An 11,812-nucleotide genomic window follows, 5' to 3' on the forward strand; every position below is an offset into this window, starting at 1 on the left:
AGTATGAAATCTGATCAGACCTTTTACTTCAGAGATAGTGGCGAAGGAAAAGAGACCCACACAGTGTTTCCTCTGTAATCACTCACCAATTGATTGACTCACTCCTACTCCTTGATGTGGTGTAACACACAGAAACTGAAAAAAAAATCATCTTTAAACTCTAATCTGTTGGTGATATTTTGCATTTAGAGGTCTGTTTTGTTATCTGTATGTTTCTTCTGTCTGTTATTAACTGGTAAATCATAGCCAACATGATGCCACATCGGGGTATTTCCAGTTCAGCCACAATGAAAAGTGATAGCAGAAAAAAATCTGCTATCAAGAAGCAGGTATCAGTCTCTCATCCGTGGAGCAAATCGGTTTGCCTAGAAAGATGGCCTTGCTCCATCATTCACCACACTCGTACAGGGAGATATTAATCAGAAAACATTTCCCCACAGACAGTAACCTCAGTAGACCAGAATGCATTGCAGCCACAAGACATGTGCTTTGAATAAGAAGTGCAACTCACTTTTTCTAGACTGGAAAAACTGGCTCTGCAAGTCTCATCACTTTCCAGCTACATGTGCTGAACACAACATGATCATTTCCATTATATGGAGGCATTCTGGGAAAAGCAGGAAATCACTAACTGAAGTACAAGAAGAAAAGGCAGGTTGGAGAAAAGTTGGTACACCAAAAAGTAAATTACAACATCTCACAAAATATCTCCTGGAATACACTGACCATGGGGTTGATGATGGAATTTTCTGGTAGTATAAAGAATAATTATTGGCCTGTTTTCCCTCAGAAAACAAAGCAGGTTGAGCTCTGTTGTTTAGAATTCATGTTTCCATTGTGGAAATTATTCAACAAATGAGAACCTGCACTGGAACCAGAGGAGGGACTGAACTGTGCACAGTTACGGGACACAAACCTATAATTTGTACCTCATCCATTAGTGTTACATAACATTACAGAGGAAACAGCTGATCCAAGTCTCTAATACTAGATCAGCACTCTAAGAGGTTTTATACATACAGACCCAGATGCTATATTTTAATCATCATATTTCTCTCATCCTTTGTCTAGATGAATACACCTGTGCTCATTTGTTATGGCTGTTTGTGTCTCAGACAAACCACAGCATTTTACTGTTGCCATTTTGCATCCCATTTATTCTGTAGTACATTTGAGGTGGATGCAAAATGGTGCAAATTTGAAAACAACCAGTACTTCTGCATGCATTATACATGTACATGGATAAAGGCAAAGTGAAGTGTAAAGCCAAGTGTTAGTCTAAGAGGAAGAACACTCAGGTCTTTTTACCTCAGGCTCAGATCAGCCTCACATTTTAGTCTCTGTAGCGATGCAGAGCGCGGTCGCCCTCAGCCTCTTAATTGTGTTGCTGCTGTTCGCAAAACAGAAATATGGCATGCCAGAGTGTCTGCTGTAAGGTGTATAGGTGATGCATATGTGCAAGAATACTGACCCTCTCTCATATCTTGAGCCCTCAGTAGTAAATATAGATCTGTCACATATGGGTCACCTGTACCTCTGCCCATATACCTAGAATTGATATTTAGCCTCTGTTCTTGTTGCAATTGTGCCAGCAATTGTCCTGCTGTTGCTCTGCAACTTTTGAAAACCTATTTGTTGGTGCTGAAAACATATACTGTAAAGGAACAGTTCATCCAAAATATAGTATTTCCCACTAGGGTAGTTTGGATGGATATTGTATTATGGAGCTTTAGATGTGAAAACTCACAGCAATTACACAGATACCCAATATTATCCCCAGCCTTTGCCAGGGGCAAAGAATTTCATTGGGAACTATTTCTTACCAAAAAAAAAAAAAAGCCCCCAAAGAGTACATATTAGTGGCCAAATAGAAACATTTACCATAAGTGCAGATAGACTGCACTAGGGGTAAGTGGGGAAAATACATTTTTTGTATTTTGTGTAAACTGTTCCTTTAACCTGTCAGCACAGTCAGGATGCAACATGCAACAGCACCCCCTACCTGCTGAAAATTCATCAGCAGGTTGTCACCACCTCAGCATGGGGCTCCATCTGTGTGATAAATGTCACAACACAAGGACAGCTGTGTGGCTGCCAGCTATACGACACACACACACTGACTGTTGACTCCACAGCCAAATGTGAACATGCATATTAATGAGGCTGTAATAGTAGTAATAGTGTCTGTGAAGCACTGTTATAAAGCTCTGTCAGGGCATTGTAAACACACCCTGACTGTCTTGCAGCTATTAGCAGCCAAGTTTCTCTATAAATGTGGCCTCTCTGCCCCGCACTAGGAGACCATGACAGAGCCTTCTCACTACGTTGAGGATGTTTCCAAACTGAAGGACTCTGATGAGCTCAAGCAAGCTTACATCGGCCTCAAAGAGACCAACAGGTAATGTACTACCACTAGTGCCTCCTTTTCTGTTCTTTCATCAGAGTTTAATTCACTCTCTGTCTTGTCCTCACTGGTGTATCCCACTCTCTTTTTCTATCTGGTGTCCTTGGCTTAGTGAACACCATTTTTCTTTTAAATCCTGCAGTGGTGTATGTGAGGGAAGTGTGAATGCACATGTGTATGTGTGTGTGTGTGTGTTTGTGTTTGTGAATGCCTCTCCTTGTTCTGTGCAGATCTCCTAGGTTCTTGCGTAAGCCGCTGGAAGTCAGTGAGCTCCTGAGTAAGCTCAGGTAACCGATGAGACGTGGGCCTGTGCATCATGGGACAGAGCACGCATGGCCACGCTGTTGCTGAACAAAGTTGAAGGGGTTCAACGTGGCTGATTTTAGCTGAAATGGCTGTTTTCTACATTGTATTGTTGGCGAGAGCTTGGTTAGTTTTGCGTAGCGTGTCTGCCCTAACAGCATGCAGAGTTACCTGTATTTTGTCTTGGTTACAAGCCAACCGTAGCTGGATGTTCATTGACCAGAGTTTACTGAAAGTCATAGGATTTGTTTGAATTAAAAGTCAAGTTTTTGGGAAACATAGGATAAATGTAACACTTTTTGTTGCTGTGGCAGGTGTGCATGGATTTGACAGTTCAGCATGAATTACTGCAGAGTGTGCTAAGCTGCAGGCCAGAACCCAAGATAGTTTCTGGTGGACTCCCACATCACAAAGGCACCAGTATGTTTTCATAAGCCCAGGTCCTACACCGAGACTAAATTTAACTGGAAAAGGTGACGATGACATTGCCTTAATCACAGTGTCAATTTCCAACAGCACAGCACAGACCAGGCTGCAGCATGGAAGCATGGTTTTTATCAGTTTTAAACCTTAATTTAAGCACAAAAGGATCAAGTGGTTCCTTCATACGCTGATGGTCCAGTGAAGATGCAGTATGATTGACGCTGTTGTAGGATGCCTCCTGTTATCAGCTTTATGGAATGAAGTTGGCATGAACCCTGCATGAACACACTGGTTTCGCATTTGTTTATTATGGGAGAGATAGACAGCATATTTTAAGGCAAGACCCACCACATTATCCACAGTGGTTGTGTTTGATTTAGCAATACGTCTTCCTTCCTGAAGGCAGTGTTGTTCATTTGCCTCAAAATGCTGCACACATACTATACATGGTGGCAGATAGACACTCAGGAACAGAAGACAGGCAAGTTTAAGATGAATGTGCCCGGACAACAGGTTTCCACTGTTGATAAAGCATCAATGTCCTGTGAACGTTTGAACACTGTTACTGTTATCAGGGCTGCCTGGAAAGTTGTGCTGTATATCGCTGCCTTTACAGTTTATCCTTCTGTTTCTCCCATGTCACCTCTTTTGTTGCGTGTCACTTTTTGTCACTGATGTCCATCTTCATGTTCTCACACTGACAGTGCACACAAGCGGTAGATCTCAATACATCAACGATCAAAGTGCAGGAATATATTACCTATTCTGATTGTGGCATAAGTATAAAATGTTTAAAAATGATGCAGAATTAGACAGAGTATATATACATAGAGATATCAGGGTGTATGCAGTATGTAAAAGAAATCATTCTATCACTATTTGCATGGACTGACATGCCGTCAGTTGCAGCCTCAAGTGAAAGAGCACATCCTGAGTTTGAACTGAATTGAAACCTTTATCTAGTCAGGTAATCTAATTGAGACTGAGATCTGTTTTGCGAGAGAGACCTGAGAACAGCAGCAAAACATGCGCAACAGACAAGACACACGGACAAATCAGCCACATCAATCAATCAATCAATCACACTTTATTTAAATACCACTTTTCATGCAATCCAATGGACCACAAATGCTGCAAGCACATCATGAGAGACAGCACAAACCCCCACGCACACATCCCACCCCAACCCTTGTTTTATGTCATTCTGCTTTTCATGTTCCTTTGTGTTTTGTGTCGGTCAGATCCCCCACTCCAGACTTCCATAAACTGAATGAGGACGGAGAGCTGTGGCTGGTATATCAGGGGTTAAAGGAGACCAACAGGTGTAACTGTGTTCTCAACGCAAGTGTGTTTGCGTGCATGGCGTGTTTGCCCTTTCACAGGAAAGGATGTCAGTACTCCATGTGCTCCTTCCTTTAGATGCTTTACCTCGTTTTCTCTCACACTTTCCCTCTCACACTTTCTCATCTACTAATTTTGTCCAGAGCCATATTTCTAAATAGAAATCTGCATGGCTCCTGCACTGCAGTATGTTAAGTTATTACCAGGGTTTGGATTTCATACAGTCCACTTTAGCACCGACAGTACTTCTGATATGGCGGGGGATACATTTTGAAGTGATTCATGATACTTTGATGTTTCTAGTGCTTCCTGGATACAGTCTTTAATGAGCCAGGCAACTAAATTTGGCTGATATTGATTAGTAGCTGTGTTCATTTCCAAGAAGTAGAAATTGAATCAATGAATTAAGAGTTAAAATTGCATTAAAATTGCTAATTCCAGTCCCCCATGTGCTATCTTTTATAGATACAAGGCTTTGGGTTTGTATGAAGGTTTTCCCATCTTATCCCAAGCATAATGCAGCAGGATTAGTTAGTCCTTCTGGCTCGGCGACTCTCTCACCAACCTCATCATACATGTCACTCACTCATGTTGATGACGATGTGTAGATTTGTAGTGTAGTTATTGTAGTTCAAGTGTAGTTACATGTAACTCCACATTCACTGCAGAGCCTGGTTCAAATAGTGTTCGCAAAAAAAAAAAAAAAAAAAAAAAAAAAAAAAAATATATATATATATATATATATATATATATATATATATGTATATATAATTTTATTCTTTTTTTAATTGCACTTCTGGTGCCAAATGGGCGGGGTTTGCCACTTATAACAACAAAAGCAGTGTCAGAAAGTTTAATATTTAAGTAAGAAACATTTTAGGTTACTACATCTACTTTCCTTTGACAACTAACTTGCCAACATGTGAACCAGTAAATTGTCCAAATGCGGTAAACTCCACCCACCTCTTGCTCCTGGTAAGGTTAAAATAAATGCAAAGAGTTATTTGCGAACACTGTTTGACTCAGCTCTGGTGCGTGGACATTGCTCCACCGTGAACCGTCATCTCTGCTAACTCCCCTCTTTGTCGACTGTATGCTTTTCCTCAAAGTGACACACAGAGAAGATTGTGAAACTTTCAGAATTTGTCCAGTCAATTAAGTTTCCATTGCTTCTACGGTAGTTTTAATAATTGGAAAGTCTGATTAAATGTCGGCTTGCCAGTGTAGCTCGTGTTCTCTGCACAGTCCAAATTTACCAAGACTTATTTGTGACGAGTGTTCAATTGAAGCTCTTACTGTAGCAATCTGGACAACATGGCTTGGCAGTGAATAGGGAATCCTTTTAAACATGCATCATTAGTTTGATTTATCACTGTATCTGCTACCAAATTCACTTATCAGCGTTTCACAGAGCAGAGTTTAGCCTTATGAATAAATGAGCCTCATTTAGAGGGACGGGGCTCTGGGTGGTTGATAGTGTCTACACAGCATGTCACTGAGCTGCAGGGGGAAAACTGAAGCCCTCGCCTCCCCTCCACCACACTGAGACTCGCTCACTGTCACTATGATGCTGATGTGTTTTCCTCTCTCTCCCATTTTTTCACCTTCTCTGTTCTTCCTCTCACATTACTTTTCCTGTTCCTCATCACTCTTTTTTATCCGGTTGCTTCATTTCCTTCTCCTTTCTTTTCACCTCTTCCCAAACACTCGTCTGCTTTTCTCCTCTCTTCTCCTCATGCCCTGCTCTTCTTCTCCTTTGTGTCTCCCCTCACATCTGTCTCTCCCTTCACTTTCCTCCTCATGCTTTTCCATTTCCTCTCTGCATTTGCGCTCTCTCCCTCTCTCTCCTCCTGTCTCTTCTTGTCACCTCCTCAGGTTGCTGGAGTCCCAGATGCAGACTCAGCGGCGTAGTTATGACAATGAGATGGAGGCCCTGCGCGGTGAACTGCAGAACGTCAAGGAGGAGAACAACCGTCAGCAGCAGCTCCTGGCCCAAAACCTCCAGCTGCCGCCGGAGGCTCGAATTGAAGCCAGTCTGCAACACGAGATCACCCGGCTCACCAACGAGAACCTGGTACGCCGCAAAACACACACAAACACAAGTTTCATGGTCATGTCAGACCAGTCAAAACGATTGAACAAGTATTATGCATCCCATAAGAGGTCCATGTGATTTAATCAACAGTGAAGGCCAGCCTCACATCAACATGGCACCAGCACGCAGGATTTCATTTAAAAGAAAAATCCATCGCTAATGCAGAGACACACATTTCTGTACAACACAAGTACACACCAACAAGAAAATATACACATCACAAGAAAATATGCACACATATGCATGAATATATATTCACACACTCTTATGCATGAACCTAAATATACTTTCAAAAGTTCTTGATTTAACTTCCTTCTTATATGTACTTGTAAGAAAAAGTTTACAAATAAATAGTATTTTTGAAATGAAATTTCTCAAATTCATTTTAAGTTTTTTTCTTAACCCTTGACCTGTCTTAAGCCTTTAATTTCATACATTCAAACAAATTTTAGACACTTAGGTTCAGAGTTCAGAGGCTTCACTGGTTTCCCAACAACTAACATTAAAATGAACATTAATTGTAAAGTCTGTGTCTCATGTCTGTGGAAAATTCAAAATTCAGGCCCTATTTTGATTTGTATGTAAGAAAATTAAAGATATTTGTAAGACATTAGACTGTGGAATATATTGAGGACCTGCTCTTAAGAGCCTTCTTAAGAACTTTGTGAATTTTTTTCGTAAGGTCTGTGTTAAGATCACATTCATGAATCTGTCCCCTTGGTGCTGAGTCATGATACCCTGTGTACAAGTTTTCCATTTCAGTCTGTTTCAGTACTGTATATAACACAAAATACTGATTACCTGCACAAACTTACATTCACTTTTATAATCCCTTCAGCCACCTAAGCTCACTGATCTGTCATTGTTTCACTGTATTGTATTTAACCACATTTACTCTTCCTCCATAAACATAGAAAATATATTTACACTAACAAATAATGCTCATTCACAAACACATCATGTAAAAACAATCATGCAGTGTATTAACACTGAATGTGGCTCCAACCAGGGCCAGCCATATGAAAAAAAAAAGTCATTTCAAGGCTGGTTGGTTTAAAGCAGCCACCAGGTGTGTCTGCATTACACACACTCACCTGTGTGGATGGTGTCACCTGACAGGAAATCATGGCTGACGACCCCACAGCGTCCCGAGAGGCTCGAGTCACCATTTTACGACGGATGGTTGTATGTAGAGACAGCGTGTATCTGCATATGTGTGTGTGTGTGTGTGTGTGTGAATGATGTCAGTTTGTGTGTGCACGTGGGAGGATTTGCGTGTGAGTGTGTTTGCATGTGTGTTACCACTAACCAACAGGTGTGTGTTGTGTGGAAGCTCTAACTCTACAGCAGCGTCTTCTAACCCACGGCGGAGCAGCTCTGCACCCTCCTCTGTCCTAACAGCCAGCAGGAAAAACCCTGCCACCCCTTTTCCTCTGATAAAGCAATCAACTCAGCAGCCCTCCTGATTTGTTTTATTTCGTTTTAATCAAAGTCTCCGAGTACCACAAAGAGGAATATTCAACTTTTCCATCAGTGTTGAATAAACACATAGCATGTTACAGTTTCTCTTTTATATGTACAAAAAAAATCTAAATTGTGAATATCATTGACAGTTAGGGTTTATGTCATTTCATTTAGAACGATATCAGCGTCAGTATTCATTACTTTATGACTGTCGACAAGAAGAATGAAAAAGTGTGTCAACTCCTGGCCAACAGTCGACAGAGCTTTAATATTTAAACATGTCAGGTTTCCGTTTCAGCAACTTTCATTCATTCCCTCGATTCTTTTGATTCATGAATTTTGGCAGAGCTGCATGAGCGTGGCAGATGTTTGTTTTTTTTTTTGTTTGTTTTGTTTTTTGTTTTATTTTTTTCGATGGAAGAGCTGGCCAGTGCAGAGCCATTTAGTGTCCATCAATGGATCAACCAGGCTCTTTTTATACACCTTTCATATAGTTGAATGCAACACAAAGTGTTTCACAAACCAGAGAAATAAGCAAAATATAATACACAATTGAATCGAATAGGCATGTATCTAAGATAAAAAAAAAAAACAACAACAAAAAAAAAAACAAAAAAACATGAGAATAAATTAGGGCTGAACGACATGGTTAAAAATAATAATATTTTGTTTAGTTTTGCCAATATTATGATGGTGCTATGATTCACAATTTTAGTAGGAGTGATAATTTTTGCATCATAATTTTAATTTTCACTGAAAAGGTGATTAAATTGATGATGATGACAATGTTTTGGCAAACATTTTACCTTCATCAAAAAAAAAAAAAAAAAAAAATGCAGCCTTTGCGATTTGGGTAGTGCACTTTGGCCATATTGCAATTTCCATAATATTTTGTTTAATTGTTAAGTCCTAGAGTAAATCTATTTAAACCTAAGAACCAATAAATGTAGAGTCTGCCATTGGAAAGTGTTGACATGTTCCTCTTTGCCACTTGGGGGCGACATCCTCAAGGCAGCCTGAGCTTCCTGTCTGCACATTTGATCCCAGCACCACAGCGGTAGATGAGACGAGATCTTTGCCCTCACTGTCCTCTTGCTTTCTCTCTCTCCATCCTTCATCTCTCCCTCTATCATGGTGTCCCTTTCTCTCTCCATCCCGCTGTTTCTCAGGATCTAATGGAGCAGCTGGAGAAGCAGGACCGAACCATCCGCAAGCTCAAGAAGCAGCTGAAGGTTTACTCCAAGAGGATTGGCGAGATGGGAGGTAGGAGGGGTTAGGGTTCAGGTGCTTTGGCGAGTTTGAGAGGATCAGATTTCATGTTTGTGTTTCTGTGTGTCTCTATTGGTTTTCTATCTATTAACTAACACATGTTGTGTGTCTCCCAGCGGGTCAGACGGAGGGCCAGACATCACCGGGGCAGATGGTGGATGAGCCCATCCGGCCAGTCAACATCCCCCGCAGGGAGAAGGACTTTCAGGGAATGCTGGAGTACAAGAAGGAGGATGAGCTCAAACTGGTCAAGAACCTGATTCTAGGTGAGAACTGAGAGCTGTGACCAACTACAGCACTGTAAAGACTGAGGGCCTGATTTACTAAACTATTTACAGAGTGCAAAAACTTTTAGCTTGTGCAAAACCAATGCCTTTACCCCTGACTGGTCAAGAAAATTTTATTTTATCAGTGGCAAGTCTTGAGGCCAGCTTTGAACACCAGAACCACCGTATTACCCTCTAATGGCTTTAATAAATCTCAGCCTAGATGTTCATTTTTTTAAAAATTAAAATAAAAAATCTATGCAGGTGACGTCCTGCCTACTGAAAGAAATTATGATTAAAGTTGACTGTTACGACTGTTACATCCATTTTACTCTGCACCCTAAAACAGTTGTGATACTTGTGCTCATTGGGCGAGTATATATTGGACCCATCAGCCCACATAACCAGAAGAATAAGTCTAAATAATGACAGACACAAAAGCTTTCTTTGAGGGTTTATAATAATGATGAGACTATCCATCCATCCATTTATTGTAGCTGCTTGTTCTTACTCAGGGTGATGTGGAGCTGGAGCCCCACTGTGCAGTGGCAGAGCAGACAGCATTAAATCGTATCTTTCTGTGTCATTTACGATGTTGTCTTGTCTGTGCACTCTTGTCTAACTCTGATATTTCTGGTATGACTTGAAGCCATAGATATTATGACAATAAAGAGGTTAAATGGGCCTAAGAGTGCAATGGAAGTAACAACTTCAAGTCACAATCTGTTAGATCAGTAAATGGAAGTGGATCAGTAATGAGTTACTTCACACTCCATTAAAGGAAAGCATAATGTGATTAACAGGAACACAGTATTTTGCAGTGTCTCACCCCCATTAAGACAGATGCTGTGTGCCCGCCAGCTCCAGGGATGCAGCACGAGCTCACCAACTCTACACCCGAACAAGAGAGCAAGCAGACAATATCCCATTTTAGGGAACAATAAAGTATTTGAAAAGCTAAAAAGAGCCTAGAAGCATTGCAGAGTTGATCAGAAAAATCTGAAATGTTCATAGAGGTACCGTTAGGGTTAATGAGCCCTTACCAAGGGAGTTCTCCAAGAAGTCTTCTGGGATGCAATTTTAAAAAATCCTTAAAGCCTTTTTTTAGAGTGCACCTTATAATATCTAACACCAGATCTACTCTTAGACCTTTGTCTTTGTGTCACTTAATCTAGGCTCTATATTAACACAGGAGAAAGGCCTGACTGTCAAATGAGAGTGAAAGTGGAGAAAAACTGTTTTTCATGTAAAGCCAGCTTCGCTCCATGTCTGATCTCATTCCTCCTCCTCTTCTTCCTCCTCAGAGCTGAAGCCCCGCGGCGTAGCAGTGAATCTGATCCCAGGTTTGCCAGCGTACATCCTGTTCATGTGTCTGAGACATGCAGACTATGTCAACGATGACCAGAAGGTCCGCACTCTGCTCACCTCCATCATCAACAGCATTAAGAAGATCCTCAAGGTGGGTCTGTTTTTGACTTTTGGGGACTCACACCAGACCTGAGACCAGTTAACTGGGCTCAGCTTGTCCGTGTCTCCATTTGTAAAAAGCTGCTTTTTGGGTCAGTGGTTAAAGTTAAAGTGCTAGGTACATAGTCATTATGGTTGAGGTGAGGGTAAGTTTCTAGGAAATAAATGTAAGTCTATGTAATGTCCCCCAAAGTGACCTAAGTAAATGTGTGTGTGTATGTTGTTAGTCCTCATATTAAAAGGCACCTTTATAATTATTATTAATATTTTTGCTGGGAACTACATTTTTTTTGGTTGGATCTTGATGAATATCTACATAGATCTACAGTGCACAAAGTTACTCCAGTATCATTTCAGGATGAGGAGTAAAGGCTGTGTTTTATGTGGGTTTATGCGTACACCAGACCAGTGTATGTGCATGTATGAACAATCTGAGTGAAACTGTCTATGACTGGATTCACTCAGTGTTGAATCCTGTGAATCCTGTTTGTGATGAGTTGCAGAATGTGATGTTAGAAAACGTCTGATAGGTTGATGTGTTTTTACTGACTATAGTTTGTTTTTCCTCTTCCTGTCAGAAACGAGGGGACGACTTTGAGACCGTCTCCTTCTGGCTGTCCAACACCTGCCGCTTCTTACACTGTCTGAAACAATACAGCGGAGACGAGGTGGGGCTAACACACACACACACACACACACGCACACACAGAGAAACACTCAAACATGCACAGATTGGGACTTGGTTCAGTTGAGGAACTGGTTCAAGTGTTTCTGCAACCA

At 41.0% G+C, this 11,812-nt stretch overlaps 1 protein-coding gene across 1 annotated transcript in view; it reads left to right on the top strand.

The window, feature by feature from the left end:
* myo5aa (myosin VAa) overlaps positions 1-11,812 on the top strand; it is a 79,175-nt gene that overhangs the window by 64,354 nt on the left and 3,009 nt on the right. Inside the window, exons 31-37 of the mRNA XM_030079321.1 lie at positions 2,298-2,398; positions 6,347-6,545; positions 7,686-7,751; positions 9,200-9,293; positions 9,416-9,565; positions 10,870-11,024; positions 11,611-11,700. Of these exons, the coding sequence (XP_029935181.1) occupies positions 2,298-2,398; positions 6,347-6,545; positions 7,686-7,751; positions 9,200-9,293; positions 9,416-9,565; positions 10,870-11,024; positions 11,611-11,700 (855 nt within the window). The remainder of the gene's footprint in view (positions 1-2,297; positions 2,399-6,346; positions 6,546-7,685; positions 7,752-9,199; positions 9,294-9,415; positions 9,566-10,869; positions 11,025-11,610; positions 11,701-11,812) is intronic.

Source organism: Myripristis murdjan, chromosome 3, assembly GCF_902150065.1.
Source record: "Myripristis murdjan chromosome 3, fMyrMur1.1, whole genome shotgun sequence".
NCBI classification, from domain to species: domain Eukaryota; kingdom Metazoa; phylum Chordata; class Actinopteri; order Holocentriformes; family Holocentridae; genus Myripristis; species Myripristis murdjan.